Consider the following 18,868-nt stretch of genomic DNA (forward strand, 5'->3'; position numbering starts at 1 on the left):
AATTTTATCCCATGTTCCTTTAACACCTGTATACAACCAGAGGTTGTTCTGGTACCTGGACACTCAGGTTCTGCACAGAACAGCTTAGTCATTTCCTAAACTCCATGGTTGATTATTCCATTATGTCCCAGAGGAAACATCCTATAAACTGCTGTGGGGTACAGCATTTGCTAAGATTGTACAGAATGTAATGGTGGGGATGGTTGCTTATTTTCCTGTTTTGTTTTTGGCACATTATTCAAAACTATGAGGAAATCTTGGTCATTTGTCCCTGATGTATCCACATGCATGTAATAGTCCATGTGGATGCTATTTGCCTTGATATCTAGCTCACAGAAGAAATGCTGTCTGGGGATGAAATGCCATTAAGCACATGTAACAGGTGTTTCCAAATTCACTAGCAGTCAGCTCCAATTAAATGTTCATTCTCCTGACACAGAATGCTTTTCTTTCACTGCTTAACACAAAAGGTCACAACACATTTCTGTCTGAAATCTCAGAAGCCACGACCTTCTGAGATTAAAATCTGGTTTTGCATGATTTTTCTCAGATAGGTTTACTACCTTCACAATACTTGTGCCTAGCATAAATTTTATTCACAACATTATAATAATTATATATTCTGGAAAAGAAAATGTCTCTCTCCATCAGAATCACTCTTGTCTCCTTCTATAATATTGGATCCAGAAAGCATCTGTACTTGGTAATGGTGGAGCCTTGATTGAAATGCTGTTACAGATGCAGTTGATTTAACTGTGAAGTATCATTACTTTTTGTCAAAGCAGATTTCAATGGCAACAAAATCATTAATTGTTTTTGAACCATAGTTATATTGTTAATCATTTAAATGTGTAATTATATGGTATACATTAACTGGGCAAAGCACAAATGCTGATAATTATCATGCACAGCTATTTTGATTATTTAGCTCTTGCAAAGAAGAATTTATATAGGCTTTACATGGCACACAGTCTTACAAAAATAATAATATTATCAGTCTGGGGGGCTGTAGTTTCTCCAATTTTTTGGCATTTAATTATGACCTAGCTGTGTATTTTCCCTTTAGATTTGGTGGCATGAAATTGATTTATCTAAATTATGAATTATCTGATACTAGATCACTATTATAAAAAATGTATTAAGTTCCTATTTCTCTTCTTTAACTCCTTCAAGTACTGTAGGCAGCAGTTCTGATGTTGTTCCAGTTCTGCATACCCTATTTGAGCATTTAAATTTGACAAGATAAATCCTCTCCAGCATTTCACATGCAATGTGATAAGTAGGTATTTAAAATCTCCTCAACTCACTCTAAAATGGTGATGTCACTTTTCCAGCTCACACTGTGAAAACAAACAGCCTCCAAAAATCTTTGTTTTAACCCCAGTAGAAATCTGCAGACACAAAAAAACCCTGTTAGCCAACTCGTTTGAAGACCAGTGACCAGATCGGTCATTTACACTGTGTTAAGTGACACAGAGAAGATAGGCAGAAAAAGATCACAGTTGCCATGAGTCTTTTGCCTAATTAAAGGACTCCACATTAGGTATTCTCAATAATGAAAATTTAGAAATACAAAAGATGTTGCCTCTAAAGAATGAAACCATTCTTCTGGAGAAAAGCTACTTAGGAATGAGATGAAAAAAAAAAAAAAATGCAGAAAAGCAAGTAGCTCAAACCATCCTATAGTCTTTAGACTACACAAACTGAGTTTAGTTTATAATTTTTAGACTACTTAAAAATATATTTTAGATATATACTATCATAATATTAAATAATCTAAATAATATATATTATAATAATATAATTATATCTATAATATTATATAATATAATAGCTGTTTTCATAAAATATTTATTTCAACCTGACTTAGGTAATCACAAAGGATTAAGAAACCAAATTTTTTTAAAATGCTTTATATAACAAAGTGTAAATTAAAATTCAGAGAATTAGCAGTGTTACCATAATGTTTACCTGAGACATTAGCACCAGAGGTAATTTTTGATACTTTTGCCAAATTATGATTTCAGATGCATTGCTTAAAATGTAATATCTTTATATGAAATTTTGGTAAGTGTTTGCATCACAACTATTTCAGAATGACAGATGTAATCTGATGATTAGTATACAGCCGTCTTAATAAAAATGTGCATTTTTGGGCATTGCACTGGAATGAGTCAGTTCTTTTGAATTACTGACAACTGCAAAGCTGCCAAAATAGGTTTAATTTTCAACTGCACAATATTGGTTGAAAATTGAATTCCATAAAACATATATGACTCCATATGAATTAGCACATAAAATAAAAAAACACAAATTATTTTAAATGCGTTTTCCTGTTTCAAAGTTGTAAGATGAAAAAAAGCTCCATTTCAATATTTTCTTTGGCACACAAGCTATTTACATAACACTGAATTAAACTATTTGAGCACATCTTTATTTTTCAGCATGTTTTAACCTCATTGAAGCAACAAAGTGTTCACAAAATACTGTTACTCTACTGTTAAGTCCACAGAGTCGAGAGCATGGGCTCTGCTCTGTGACTGTACCTAGACACAACATTATGATGATGAACAGGACACAGGTTTCAGCAGTTCTTGCATCTATTCCCCTCTCAGAGGTGCCTCCTTTGACCCAGGTCCCCATACAATTTCCATCTGAAGCACTGTTGTAATGAAAGCTTTAGTGTAAAAGGCAAGGCTAGGCAAGGAACTAACCTCAAGGTAGTGTAACATCCCTAAGGAGAAAAGCAATTCATTAGCTTAGCTCCAATATTTTATAGTGCATACAGACATGGTTGGTAGCAGCCATAATCACCTCCATCAATAATGTTTCATTCAAGATTGGCATCGTCATCCAAAAAACATGTTAGAAATATATTTTAAAAATATTCCTGACACTAGTGAGAATGGATTTAGCACACGTTTTATCCTTTTATCACATGATTTTGCACACCTATTTCCTGTGTACTTGCAATTTTTTGCTGTTTAAAACCTAATTCAGTCTTATTGAACTATATTTCCCTTGAGACAACTCTGTGCAGTTTGGTGGAATCACAGCAACAGTTAATCACTTTTGCAGCCTCATGCCATTTGGAGCTTTCTTGAGTCTTTGAACTACTTTACATCAAAATACTATTATATCTTACCAAATTTAACAATTAGAAATCTCTATACATTCAGTGACAATAGGGTCATTCTCATTTTCAACTCTTTCTTGAATTCCTTTATTTAAATCTAAATTAATGCCTAAAATGATCTTCCTATACTGTTGTTCACCTCTATAAGATTTAAGAGTCTTCTCCTTAGCAGAAAAATTGAGTATTTGTATAATTCTGTAAAATAAAAACCTGCAATGTGTATGTTTTACTGAAAGCATATTGAGTAAATGTAGACTGTGATAGAAAGAAAGAAAAATGCTACAAAGAGCATTTAAGCCATAGTGTCCTGATGTTAATAACATACCTTTGGAATTAGTTGCTTTACCAAGTGTACAAGCACACATTAATTAATCTATACATCTATATTTCTTTTTTTCTTTATAGAAAGCAGAGATTGCTGTTGCGCCTCTGACCATCACTTTGGTACGAGAAGAGGTCATTGATTTTTCTAAGCCTTTTATGAGTTTGGGGATATCCATTATGATCAAAAAGCCCCAGAAATCTAAACCAGGAGTGTTTTCCTTCTTGGACCCTTTGGCGTATGAGATCTGGATGTGCATAGTCTTTGCCTACATTGGTGTCAGTGTGGTCCTGTTCCTAGTTAGCAGGTTTAGTCCATATGAGTGGCACACAGAAGAACCAGAGGATGGGAAAGAAGGACCCAGTGACCAGCCTCCCAATGAGTTTGGCATATTCAACAGCCTCTGGTTTTCCCTGGGTGCCTTTATGCAACAAGGATGTGATATTTCCCCAAGGTTTGTGTCAAATCTTTTTCCATTTGCTTTTTATTTTCAACACTGAAGCATAAAGTCTTCCTTCATTAATTTTCCTGGCAGTGTTTTGAAATTCATTCTTCAATCTTTTTCTTTTATTTTTTTCTTTTTTAATAGCTATGATAAGAGCAACAGTTAAACTGCTTTGAATTATATTTTATATTTTACCAATGTCAATGTGCATAAACCTCTCTCAGAAACAGCAGGTTCACACAGGAAAATTCCACTGGGTTGACTTCTGAAGAGCTGTGTTGTTGCTACATTAGTTCCATTGTGTTACAACCATGAAATACACACAGTTGTACTGAATATATGCCTTGCATCAAGGAATGTCCCACTTCTGTTTCAAGTTCTACAGTGCTGCATCACAAGTATTGCTGTCTGTGAGAGACAATATTTGACTGTCTGTTTCTGAGAAGCCACGCTGTGTTGCTCAGATGTGCCTTACACAGCACATGCCTCAGATCTGTTTGGTCTTATAATACAGGATTTGTCCTGTAATACATGATCATCTAGTATATGATTAGTCTAATCCATACAGTCCTGAATTTCTCAATATTTTATGAAGTTCTGGAACTTTAGTGAGCAGTAGCTAAAACTTTTCAATTAAATATTATTACCCAATCTTTCAAACTTAAAGGCTTCATTTTAGCCATTTTCAGTGAAATTTTGAGTGTTCAGCATTGACCTAATCCTTCTATTATTGAAGTTAGAAATAAAACTGGTTAAGAGTGGATGTGCCTTGCTCCTCAACAACCTTCTCATCAAATTGCAGGTATTGAAAGGGAAAATACAATTTTTAACTTAATAGAAATGTCTCTTCTATCACAAAATTCTTGTTTCTTAAAGAAGAAATATGTGAGTGTTCAATGAATGACTGCAGTAGCTTGTGGAATTTTTGAGAAGTATGGGTGACAGGAACATGTTAATCCTAGAGCCAGCATAATCCATATGCAAAGCCTTTTGCATTTTTTTAAAGAGGAAACCGAGAAAGCTACTGATTTTCAGCTACCATGCTTTACTTTTGTCTCCAAAAAGAGATTACCTACCCAGTATTTTTTGACATATTTTTCCTATATTTAGTCATGTCCTGAAATAATAGGAACACTGACATTACTGTTTAAGAGGATTTAAACTTGTGTATGTGTGATACACAATGGTACAGTAGACTACACTGTAGACATTAAGTTTCTAGAGTAGAAGCATCTATTAATATTTAAAATGCAAATTATCTTCCACTGATTGTTGCTTAATGACAAATATTCAGCAATAATGGTGCTTTCACTCTGTCTCTCTCACTCTTTATGGCTCAAGAGACAGGAAAATGTGCATTATCTTATTCATGTTTAGATCCCTCTCAGGTCGCATTGTCGGAGGTGTCTGGTGGTTCTTCACGCTCATCATTATTTCATCCTACACTGCTAACCTCGCTGCTTTCTTGACTGTTGAGCGAATGGTCTCACCCATAGAGAGTGCAGAAGACCTTGCCAAACAAACCGAAATTGCTTACGGGACACTGGACTCAGGGTCAACCAAAGAGTTCTTCAGAGTAAGTTGGCACGTCCAATAGAGCAGCTATCCCCCCCCCCCCGACCACTCTTATAAGATGCTTGGAAATGTGAAATAATGTTTTTACATTATGTGAAATGTGAAAAATGTGAAATACATTTTTACCCCCACAAAGCCATTTGTTGGAGTTTTCAGGTTTTTTAATCTTTTAATCTGTGGAAAGCTTATTGATCCTGTCAAAAAAAAAAAAAAAAAGGAGATGCAAAACAGATGCCCAGGGGGATACTGAAGCGAGGGATAATTAAAGCAGCATTGCACTATTGATTCATATGAAGCTAACAGTACTGATGTGCAGCATTGAAAGCCTATGATGGTAAAGTGAAGTCTTGCAGGTTTTGTTTCTGTTTATGGACTTGGCTGTGTACATTTTGCTTTAGGGTCTTGGGTGGTGGGCAGAAAATGCATTTTTTAATTTGCTAACTTTCAGATGGATAATAAAGAGAAAATTTAACTCTAGGGGATGTGGTTGGAGCATTAGGAAATAGCCTAAATAGCAATTCATATGCCTGTGCTGTCTCTATTGATTACTTCATTGTCATTTGCTTTCCTGCATTAGTGTGGTTGGTATGTAATCCTCATCATTTGCCAGCTGGAAAGCAGGGAGCTTGGACATCACAGGCAGTACATAATAAACAGTCCTTCCTGCTTTATTTCATGTCTCCAACAGATGAAAGTTAAGCTCAGCTGACCAAAGTGAGTTTAGTGTTTAAACACTGCTTTGAATAAATGCTGTGAGCCAGTAACCCTTCCTTGAAAATTGCACAGATAATTAGGTCATTATTTAGCTGAATATGAATTATGTAGTGATTAAGGGATTTTTATAAGTCAGGAAGATGGAATGAAAATTTCTTCTAATTGCCTAATTGAAAGGAGTTCGCTGTTAGGTACTCACACACACCTTCACTGTTTTCAATTTGGCCAAACTGAACTCAGTAAAGCATTAACAAAATTTTCAATGCCATTTGGAAACTATAGACAATATCCATTCAAAGACAGTGTCTTAAGTGAAATAACATTTTTATTGCAACAAATATCCCCATAGAAGAGCTTGCAAATCTGTTCTATTAGCTGGGGAAAGATGATTTCTAAGATACAGATTTCATTTAACAAACACAGTGATTGGAACTTCACATCATGAAACTGATGAAGGAGTTCAGTTTAACCCAGTTTTCTAGACTTCTTCTGTAGATACTGGAGAAAGAAAAGCAGCCCTGTGCAGCCTGTGCAAGATATGTGTGTTATGATGAAATAAAGCACACATTAAAGCATCTGCCTCTTACTTGAACTCTAGAAGGATTCAGCTGAATGGTACCTCATTTTTAATGGATACTGTTCACTAAAAAGTTTCTACCTACACCTGTCTTAAGATCTTTTTAATGAGTACAATCTCTCCTACCAATTATTTATATTCACCTATGTTTCACCCATAAACACATTTTTAGTTCTTTTTGTGGAAAGTTAAATATTTTATTCTTGGAACTGCAGTTTCAGTCCATCATAAGTTGAGGTAGTAAGCTCAGTATATGAGTACAAATAGTTCTTTCTATTCTACTAGAATGAAGCTGTGATGATATTTAAAAACATGATGCTGATGGTCTGGTAGATTTATGTAACCTTGTATTTATTAACTTGTTGCATTTTCAAGAGTATCTAGTGCTTGCAAATTTGTTAGGTGATGGTATGCAAAAGTCAATTCCCAAAGAAATAGTAGAGAATGAAGGACTGAAATTGTTTTCTTAAGAGTTTCAAAATACTTGTACAAGACATTGTATTGAAGTAATGAGAGCAGGTATTTTGATGTAGAAACAATATAGGTCACAAAAATTTCATGGTTTTTTTTAATTATTGTGTAAACACAAAAACTCAATATTTTATGCAAGTTCTCATTTTAAAGAGAAGATACTACAATGGAGTAAAAATGTCTAAGGCTACAGCCCTTCTTTCACTTCAATCTTAAAAGGTTAAAAGAAAAAGGAAGGAAAATCAATGTGCTCTTTTTAGTTTTTCTTTTCTTTCAAAATACAGAGGGAAACTTTAAAATTAACTACAAATACTAAATACTATTGCATATGCAAAATGTGAAGCTTAATGAAGATTTAAACTGTGTTGATCACTTTCTTTAAAATGGTGTAATTGAAGCCCTACTTTCAAATAATTTTTAATCACTCTCACAACATAGTGATTCTTATTGATACTTCATGTGCTATTTGTAAAAATATTTTTCACAAAACAGGGAGAAAGGTAAAATATCAACAGACAATATTTACACAAAAGCTGTTTTCATAATACATAAATTAAGACCTAGCCTGAAACAATAGTGCAAGAAGATTTGTGTGCTAAATTGAACATTTTGTGGCTTTAGAAGCAATTCACTTTTTGGTATTAGAATCATGTGTAACTTTTCTGTCAGTGGTGATTATCTGGCTGAAGATGAGCCTTCAGGACATTTTCTCATCATTTTCTCATTTCTCATCAAAATGTCAGAAACTCTGAACACCTCTTCAGCCTGTTTTAAATCTGGATTGAAAGCACAAAAGGGAAAATAATTTTAAAGCAAACATAAAGAAAAAGAGGAACTTTGATACTGTTAGCTGTTATATACTCCTATTTTCTGATTTACATGCAGTGAGAGTTGTATTTTCTAGGCAGATTGCTCAAGAGGAAAAGTAGCTAGTTTTAACAGTTATACTCAGAAAAGCCCAAAATGAAAATTATTCCAGCTTGGCTGACTGCAGGGAAAGCTGCAATGTTTCCTCATATGATAATAAAAAATATTTGTTAGTTTACTCTTCAATTTTCACTCTGAGTTGACATACAGAAATTGAATGCAGACAAATGAAAGTTTGGAAGAAAATGTTAGAGAGCAGATACCTTGCTAGACTTTCCATATTTTTCTATTTTCATAGGTAAAGGAGACTAGATTCTATAAGGAAAAACAAGTACAATGCAGCTTTTTTCAATTGATGTAGAGCAGTGTTTCCTGTTACTAATCAAGCTGTTTTATGTGCTGCATAAAGTTATAAATGAAAGTGACCTATTATATGGTTACTTTATAAAGAAATATATCTAGTGGATGTTAAGATGAGAGAGGTGTTTGGAAGTGAAGGCAGACAAAGGCAAGAAAATACTCTTGAAATTATGATTGATTTATTACTACTCTCTTCCATTTTCTTCTTTCTGTAAATTTAAATCCATGTAATTACATCAGTGTAAAGCAAAAAGAATGCATTGGTGGCTTTGTTTATATTCTGCTCCCAGCCACTATTATGTAAATGTAAAATAGCTGTGACTACAGTGGAAAGAACAGGTGACAAATCAGGATGTGATTATGGACATACACAGCTGTTGTTCAAATGTTCTTATATTTGACAGAAAGATAAAATTATGCATACAGACAAACTAAAAAAGGAAAGAATAATTTATGATGTTCTGCTATATGGCATTTTTATTGAACAGTTTTAGTTAAATGCCCCTTATTTTCAAGATAGATTTAGGTCTCTAACAAATTATAATCTAAGTAATAGTACAGTCATTCAGTAATTGGTAAAAAGAAGTGCTTTAGGGAAATTACTCTCACATATAAAAAAAGGCTCCGTTCTAGACTTCTTAAACCCATTTTTAATTTATACAATACTAAGATTATAGGATTTGGTATTTGTTTAAATAATCTAAGGCCCTTTGTTTTCGGGCTTTAGAATAATGAATATTTTCCTGGAGTGCTCAGCACTGTGTAGGAACAGGCTCATAGACCAAATCTTGCTTAGCTAGAAACTCCTCTTGACTCAAATAAAAGCTGACTTGAGCATTAGGTTAAAAAGTCCTTTTTGCAGCATACATAGGGGAAGACAAGTGCCATCTGTTATTATAAAAATACTGTGTAGTGTTCAGCTGACACACTGCTGGTTTGCATGTATGTATTCCTATTGCTGGAGGAAGCAAGGAGTTGTTGAGTGAATGTAATGAGCATGGGAAACTCCTCAGCCTGACAGCATTTTATTCCTTTCTTTTAGTGAAATTTTTTATTTGCTTTAATTTTTTATGAAGAAGTTTTATTTTTGCTTAAGCATTTACTTGTATTTACTCCATGCATTCTTGCACAGGAAAATTTCCAACTAATGCACTCTAAGCCATTAATTCCTGTGCATTCTTTGAGAAAGTACATTTCTTACTCAGTTATTGGCAGGATCAGAGTCTTTAAAATAAATCCACTGATACTGCAGTTCTAAAATCATACCTAATTCTTTAAGAAATATGCTTATGGCATTTTACTTCCCTTAATATTTGCTCCAACTTGCTGTTTCCATCTTTTATTGTGAACCAAGTCTTCAGATATTGTATAGCATTTCTGAATATCAATCAAGTCAGTTCTGGACTCTGAATCATGAAAGCAGAAATCTTACTTAAGCTATTGTGGTTTTGGTGGTAGAAGAAGTGGGTGTTAGAGAAAAGCTTTAAGATTCAGCTGTGTATTTATGGGGATATTACTGTTTCTCTTAAGAGTCCAGGCTTATTGTGGGCATCTGATTCATATTCCTTAAAACACATTAACTGTGTGAACTTCCTCTATCTAACAATAAATTCAGCTTTGTAGGTTTCTTTTTTGACTGCTAGAGGGTAGCCAAACTCAAAAATAGTATCTGCTACTATAGTATTGATACTTTTCTTTCTTGTCTCTTTTAAAATAATGGAATTCAAATAAAACCCTTCTCTAAGATTTTCCCAACCTCAAATGTCTGAAAAATTAAGTATGATTTATTTTATTTGAGCAGTGCCATTCTGAAATGTTGCAACATTCCTTTTTTCTAACTTGTTTTTGATTTTCTCCAGAGATCAAAAATAGCAGTGTATGAAAAGATGTGGACCTACATGAAATCAGCTGAGCCATCAGTGTTCACTAGGACTACTGCAGAGGGAGTAGCTCGTGTCCGCAAATCCAAGGGCAAGTTTGCCTTCCTGCTGGAGTCCACCATGAATGAATACATTGAGCAACGAAAGCCATGTGACACCATGAAAGTGGGAGGAAATCTGGATTCGAAAGGCTATGGCGTAGCCACACCGAAGGGTTCTCCATTAAGGTGGGTGGAATAGTATAACAATATAAAATGTGTTGTTATAGTATTCCACCTTCCCTGATGTCCCTGATATAGCTCTTTTTGTTTTGTGTGTGAACATGGTATGTTATTTTTATTTTCTCCCATTTCATTTTTTTTTGATCAACAAAGGTAACCATTTCTAATTGCAATATAGATTGAGCAGCTATAGTTGGCATATGTTTCAAGGCCATATAAAAACCAAACTGGTTGAACACTAGCTACTTGAAGTCAGCCTCAATAGAATTAACACCAGTTATTCTATTTCATCAGCTTTTTTCACAGAATTCAACCCTTTATAGCAATATTGTTTACATTATGTACATCAGTATCTGCATCAATAATATGCTTACATTTTATGTTTTGTTTATTGATCTTGGCTACTAATTTCTGAGTAAGAAGCTGCTTGTAGAATCTTTTTTTTCAAATATCATCTCTTGGAGGTAATTAGTCCTCCATTAAAGCAACTTCATTAAAGTACTTTTTTACTAAAGCACCTTCTTATTTAGAAAAAAATGTTTGTGTTTCTAGCATTATGCATTTCAGTACTGCCTTCAAACTCACCAGTATTTTCTTTTTCATGGTATAAGATGCATTTAGTAAAGTAGGAGAGTTTTTGATTCACAGGCAGAACATCATTTGCATTTCATTTAAATTGTCAGGAGACAAAAGTCAAGGTACCAGCTTTGTGTCAAAATTGGCTGTACTTACCATTCTGTTTCTTTAACATTTAACACAAACAAAACTTGCATCTTCCAGTGTAGATTTGCCAATTTTCTTCAAAACAAAAGAGCAACTAGCAGCTGAAGGGAGTCTGACAGTGATGATGTGCACAGGAGTGGGGGAAAAGGAATGCTCCGCAAAGTGCTTAGCACCCCATTTCTCACATTTGTGCTCATGATAAGGGATTACAACATGAAACAAAGGGGAGGAAGTAGATGTAAGGGAAGAGTCACAGGTGCAGGTGAAGCCATATGTCTGTGGATGAAGTAACTAAGAACCTATTTGTCTACATCTGTGACTACAGAGGAGACATCATTACCGCTATGCAGATAACAAGACTCACTCATAACTCAGTTTAACCTGCACACAATACCACAAGCATCAGTAGCTGTATTACAGGGATGGTGAAAGGAATATCATTAGAATCATTTCCATCCATGGCAAAAGAAAATTTGTATGTGCAGGGGAAAATCAGGCCAGTTATCTCAGTTACTGAATATGAATTTTTGGTCCTTAACATTCAGTACTTCTCATATTTAACAATTGGCACCTTCACTACTGAATAAAGTAGAAAGAGAACATTAAGGAGATGAGAGAGGGAAAATTATAATAAAAATGTTAATTCTATAGAAAAATATGTCCAGAAGTCATAGAGTAGTTAAAGGTAGAAGGCAGTGCTAATAAGAGAGGCTGCTTTATTATCTGAATTTATTTTCAAAACACCTGGTTTTTATTTTATATTTCTTATAAATTAATATCTCCTTTTCAGTATTTCAGACAATGTAAGAGTGGCAGGCAGCACTGCAGTTTAGGGTAGTAAGAAATGCCCATTGCTGACAGTCATACTTTACTGAGTCAAAGCTAGGGCATACATTTTAGGAGTATTTTGGCTGCTGTCATATATGTCCTAGCAGTGGGCTCTTTGCTTTAAGTGTAGTTTATGGTGTTCTTTAATCCCTTTCCTTTTCTTCTGCAGAGTGTTCAATACCAACAAGAGACAGCCTGTTATAATGAGCACTGATAGCCTGTGGAAGTTATTTGTGTCAAATTTGGGCTTATTTCAGGTTTGTTCAGTTAGCTACTGGGGATAAGACATAAAGCAGCTAGAAGTAAGGGGTCTAGTAAGACTAATAAGAGCAGAGAGGAAGAGCACAACCAAAATTGTAAGGATCCAGTGTGAAGTCCTGGTTCCATCCCAGCTAAAGACCAAGCTCCCAGACAGTTCAGTGAGGCCATAATTTTGTATAACTGGGGGTCAGCAGCTATCCTTAGGGTTAGGTGATCAAAACCATGTCATTTTTCACATGCTACCTTCAAATATGTTTCAAAAAGCAGACATGGGGAAATCCTACCAGACTTGAAAATTGGACCAAATCTTCTTTCAAGCTGTCTCGACTGGCTGTTCATGTCCATGCCTTTCCTGAGCCTTTCTTTCACATGTGCTAAGCTCCTTGTTCTCCTGCTGCATCCCATTCCCTCTCCAGCCCCAGCAACAAATCATCAGTGCTGCTTACCTACTAAAAACATTAAGCAACACACTTAATGTTCTGGATAAAAATAAAGAACAAGCAATACCTCACATTTGTACCACCTCTTTCATGTATATCTATGGAGAGTAGCACTTAGAGAAGAGGGGAAATGCTTCCTCCCCCTGTGATTTTGAACAGAAAAGAGTCAGGTGTAAATTTTATCTGCATGTTTCAGTATTTTCTGGAATTTTAAAGATTTAGAATATGCTGCTTTTGCTATTTTGACTGCATCCCACATGGTAGTGTTTCTGCCACTGATCAGATGACTTATGTAACTGCTGTCTGCACAGATAATTGCAAATATTGAACATGCAGCTTGAAATCCATGAAGGGCAGGCTAGCTGAGCTCATTACATAAATTAGCCAAAACACATTATTTACTACAATGAATTTTAAATTCTGTTTTATTTAATAACCCTAATTTCCTATTTGAGTTATATGTAGACCACAAATTACTTGACGTACTTCACAAATAATTGCAAATAGCATATAAAATTTAAACATTCAAATGCTATCTTTGGTTTGTTCAAGACTAGGGAAAAAACCCAATTTTTCCAAATGAATTATTCATATCAAATTAATCACTGAACTGTTTGAACACCTATTTCATTTACTTACAATGATATAAATCAGGAGTTTTTTCCCTGAAAATATAGTTGCATCTGAATAAAACTAGTGGGAGTCTGTGGAGAACCAGACCATATATTTTTACACATCTAACTGACAGAAAGTGGTTCTTCCTGTAGTATAGGATTAGGGATGGTTCCCTGCCATCACATCACCAGGCTCATGTTCATTACAGAGCACATACCCATCATGTGGTTCATGCAGATGAAATCCACCTGTCAGAGAGATCCAAGGACTGGTCTCTCTGTGGCTCATGAATGTACACATGAGCAGGGTAGTGGATTTTAAGTCAAAACTCTTCCTTGTTGGGTTTCATACTACACTCCTGCAGTGTTCAACCAGTACCTATTGGCTAATTGGAATTATTTATTCTCAGTGCTGGTGCAGTATTACAATTAATGCATATCACTGAATGGAGGAGAATGGGAAATACCTGATGTGTGTTTCTTTTATGCCCAGTGGGCAGTACCACATCACATATCATGTGTGTCTCCTTCCTTCCGTCCTTTTCAGTGATATTCATTTCTATATGATGTTGTAAAAGACTGACGTGTTTCAGAAGGAATGTGGGATTGAGGGCAAAGGCTCTCATCACAACAAAGATTGAGTTTCTCTCATGGCATTGCCCAACTGTTATTACTGTTTCTCCTGCAACGGTAGGTATCCTTCCAAAGTCACTGTGTAGTACCCAGTGTGAATTAATGAGTTTTTTTCCTTCAAAGGTGGTGCTTTCAAAGGTGGTTAAGAGAGTGCTGCTTGTCTGCTTAGCAAGACCTGCCTTTGTGAAAGTGTTGTCATTAGAAGATGTTCTTGTGGCCAGACTTCTGGCCATCATGGATCATCCCTGGGTCACTTTGCCACTTGCAATAACTGCATTTCCAGAGGGCAACATCTGGAGATCTTGTAGTATTCAAGTCCTGTGCCTTGCATGCCTTTGCTTTTCTGTTTTAGATATGTAGGCATCATAAATAAGTTTGAATAGTGAGGAACATGATAGAGTTCTCCACCCTAAGAGGTAATGAAAAAGGAGTTAAGGACAATATTTCCTCACAAGTACACTAAAAGGTTTTTCAGCTTTTTGTACCTTGAAGCTGTTTTATGTAAAGGGGAATGAGAGGCTGGGCTAAAAAAATGAGGAGTTGTCATTTCTTCTCTTACTGTTTCAACTAACGACATTTGTCCTGTCCTGTAGACGAAAGTATGCAGCATGGATGAGAGAAACCTGCAAGGTCATAAGTGTCTGGTGAGACACTTTGAGCCCAGGCAGATGAGAATGGCAGGATTAGACTTAGACAAATAACAGGAAAACTTTGACTAGATGCATCAATGTGTTTTAGAGATTGGTGATATTTGTTCAACAACCTAATGAAATCCAGGGCTCTAATCAGTTTCTGCTATTGAAATTACAGTTAATGTTTATATATATATATGAACCTGAGATTCTATATTCCATTATTCAAGTCTCTATTCATTTTATGTAGTAAAGGATTAACTCAGTTTGACTTTAGAAAGAATTCTTTATGTTCTGGAGATGAAGGCAAAAAGGTCCACCTGGTGATATGTGCTTATTTTTGCAGCGTGACATCTTGTGACATGAACTGACTTTACACTTTATCTGTTCTTTACCATGTTTAACATAAGCTGTGCAGTGTGGGTGGTGCATCAGGGATGCTAATGTTGCACATGTAACTTTGCCATCATTCTAGCAACTTTTGTGGAGAGAGAAGTGTAACATAAGTGAAGTTAGAGATCTTAGTTTCCATGCCACGAAAGGGAGGAGTGCCCTGCAGATTCCTTGGGGTGCAAAAGGCATCCAAATGGTGCCATATCAACAATGTATGGATTCTCCTGTTCTATATAATGTAATGTGCAATACCTGAAAGAGAGTCACTCTAGAAGTGAGAGATCTGTGGTGGAAGGACATTTTTCTTGAAGAAAAATGAATCTATGGGAATAAGATAAAGATCTGTTATGAGAGGAGCCCCTGTGCATGGGCTCTGTAATCTACCATCTTGATCTCAGTGACTTCATCTTCTTCTTTTCCTGAGGTGAATCTCTAAAACTGCCATTCTTTCATTGCTTCATTTCAATGTGGTACTACAGCTGGCAATGTTACCTTTGCTTTTCACAGATTTATCTAGTATGGTTCATTACAAATCTGGTGTTGGAAGAAAACTTATTTTAGCAATGAATGCTCATTCATACAAAATGTTGGCAGACCTTACATAGGATGGAATATTATCCCCTCCCCCCCCCCTTTTTTTTTTTGGTAAGTGATATTTCCTTTTCTTTTTTTCATTGACCTGAAAATAGCACTATAATAGTATAGTTTCTTCCAATGGGACTATTTAATTTTTTATCAAATGTTGTCCTCAATATTTTTGGAGACCAGACTATAAGGAGCTTATTGTGGAAGGAATTCCCAGCTCATCATTCACTGCCAAAGCTGTTTATTGTGAACTTAATATATTATTCTGAGATATATATGAGTTCTCATTTTACCCTGGATTTGTAGGTCAGTGAGTTGGTAATTCACACCCAGCTCTGTAGGAAAACCATCAGAGTCATAATGAAGTAGTCAACCGTAAGGACAGGTAAAAACATTTCCCCTCAAACTTCTTGCATGATCTGGTTTCTTATGTTTTCTGTAAGATTGGATTTGTGTGAACAAAAGGATAGGTATGATATTCACAGACTTCCTCTGAGTACGAGAAGAACTAGGAAAAATATTTGAGCTGACCACCCAATTTTTTTACACTGTCAACATTTGTTTACTGCAGAGGACTTATTTCACTGTTTTTTCTCAATGGTTTTGTACTGCAGAAATCCATGAATCTGTAGAAAAATAGACTTTTCCCATCTTGAAGCTTCCTTGTACAAACTGTGTTGTATCATAAAGGAAGCATTTCCCTAGACCACTCTTCAGTGTACCCTAAATTGTTCAGTTTTCAAAGGTCTTTATAGATTTTTTTTTTTTTTAACCAATATTGTTGATGTAAGTATTCTATCTTGGTGTTTCTATGTATCTGGGCTGCATTCTTTACTCAATGGCATGTTCCTGTTTCTAGAAAGGTACAAAAATAGGTAAAGGTTATGTGTGGTTGGGTCACCCTGATAACATCAGCAGCCCCTGTGCCTCTGAACATGTTCTAGCACTTCAAAGAGAAGAAGGGATATTTCTTTTGCCAGTCAGCTGTCTTCTGGTTGGCAACACTGGCTTATAAAGGCCTCCCCAGATCATTCTGAAGACAACCAACCATCACAGTGAGGAGAGATACACAGGAAGCCGGTTTGATTTTTTTCACTTTTCAGTTTTCCTGACAGAATGCCTGGTCTTGCCCTTATTCAGTGTTACTCACAGTTGTTTCAGCAAGGCACGATAGGACCTCAAAACTGACATTATTTATACATGATGTAGAGAAGATGCAGAAAGAACTGGTGAATAATTGAGGTTTGACAATTAAAATGAGTGATGTGAAATTACTGAGTTTGACCTCTACACTTTTGAAGCAAGGGCCACTGGAGAAAGCAAAAACCCCTCCATAGTTATGGGGTTGTCTGTTGATACTTGAAAGAACAGGATTTTAGTCAGCCTAGCAGGATTTTCCAAGGTCATTTCTTTCTGTTATACAAAATTATATGAAAACTAGAATGTGATCTGTAGCATTTTATACATATATAAACATTATCCTGTTTGACTGATGGTGTAGATCATACTGTATGACTTTGCATAATATTTTTCCCTTCACTGTAGGCATAACAAGGCTTGAATTACCACATCATTACCATTCAGTGTCAAAGCTCATAGCTGAGATATTTCTCAAGCAGGTCAGATCCTTCAGAGCTTGTTGGGTTTTCTATCAACTGAAAATAACACCTAGTAGGTAAAAAGGCAGAGAATGGGCCACTGCTTTGGAAGGAATATAAAAGTCAGGGGTCAAAAGAAGATCAGTGAAGGGAACCTGACAATGAATGTTAGCAAGTTGTTCTTTCAGCTGAGCCTGGGAGGCACACTTAATTTTGATTACCTGGGTTATTTCTGTCTAAAAACAGAGTATCTATTTGAAAAGTAAATATAAAGCCTTGGGAATAGATTTGAGTCCCAGCTTTCTCTATTCCCCAGTGATGCTTGTTGGATTAATTTAATAATTTTCAATCAAAATAAGGGTTTTCCCTGTGCAAAAATAGTGCATTAAAAAAGGGAAAATTTGATGATGACTAGTAAGTTCACTGCAAGATGTACAAGCAAATGTATTGAGGCAAAATTTTCTACTTGAGAGAGTTTTCCCCATTCTTGCAATTTTTACTTATAGAGGAAGGAAATTGTAATAATTCTCATTTAAGTCACCAAATGGCAGTGCTATTGAGATAATTTCTGATACTTGTCTCTTTGAAAGAAAACAACTCATTAATGTCTATGATTCTGCACTTGCTGAATATTCTCTGACCTGAGGGAGAAAAAAATCACTCTATCTTTCAAGTACTTCAAAGAGCCATCTCTGACCTGCCTTGCCTCACAGAGCCTGTTTCTTCATTGCCACTAGCAGGAAGTTTTCAGTCTCAGACTTCAGGGATGATTCATAATTGAACAAAGCTGTCTGTGGATTGGAGGAGAAATCTAAAGTCACAGGAATTTGTTCTGCTGCCATTTCTGTTTTCCTACACTACAAATGACAGTAGAAGCAACTGATGGAAGGAAAAGCTCTTCCAAGAAGCTTAGCTTCCATCTTGGTCACACTGTCAGGTTCTGGTGCCTCTCTGCTAGTATCATCCTGCTCCTTACTCAAAGGAAAGTCTTGGGATTTTAGTGAGAAAAGTTGTGAATTGAAGTGTTTCTGAGCAGGAGTGAAAGAACAGAGCATGGAAACAGCAGTAAAACTATTTCCTAGAAAGGTTGGTTTTGTTGTTTTGTTTGGGTTTTTTTCCTAAGCATAGGAATGGTATGGGTATGGCAATAGGTATTTTTTAAATTAGCAGTATAATCAGTGTAAAGGTGAAGCTACCATTCTGTATCTTACACTTTAGTATTTGCTTAAAAGCACAATGAGGCTTTTTTGCAAAAATATTTTTACAAGCTATTTACACAAGAGATTTCTCATTCTGATATTTAGTGATTACTAAATATTTCTTTACTATCTTACAGAAGCATTGGGCCAATATGAGATAGTAAGCACCAGGAAAAGTTGAATAACAGTTTTGTTTTCTACAATCGGAAAGAAATCAAGGAAACAAAAAGATTAGAGTTCTTTTCTTGCTTGTCTGTTTCAGAATTATTTGAATGCAAACAGGATAGGAGCTTCACAATAAGAAATCTATCCAAATGAGATTTGTCAAACTGTTAAATTCTCTGACAAGTAAAGAGGGGCTTATATTCAAGTATAACCAATGAACTTACCTCAG

General features: G+C 35.5%; 1 protein-coding gene across 12 annotated transcripts in view; it reads left to right on the plus strand.

The window, feature by feature from the left end:
- Nucleotides 1-18,868, plus strand: part of GRIA4 (glutamate ionotropic receptor AMPA type subunit 4) — a 212,006-nt gene that overhangs the window by 158,910 nt on the left and 34,228 nt on the right. For all 12 annotated transcript variants that reach the window (XR_014958693.1, XM_021529343.4, XM_021529348.3 and 9 more), the window contains 3 exons: nt 3,542-3,912; nt 5,281-5,479; nt 10,327-10,574. Coding sequence is in view for 11 of the 12 variants with exons in the window: in XM_021529343.4 (XP_021385018.1) it covers nt 3,542-3,912; nt 5,281-5,479; nt 10,327-10,574 (818 nt within the window). In the remaining variant the exon portion in view is untranslated. The remainder of the gene's footprint in view (nt 1-3,541; nt 3,913-5,280; nt 5,480-10,326; nt 10,575-18,868) is intronic.

This window comes from Lonchura striata, chromosome 1 (assembly GCF_050655825.1).
Source record: "Lonchura striata isolate lonStrDom1 chromosome 1, ASM5065582v1, whole genome shotgun sequence".
Lineage (NCBI taxonomy): Eukaryota > Metazoa > Chordata > Aves > Passeriformes > Estrildidae > Lonchura > Lonchura striata.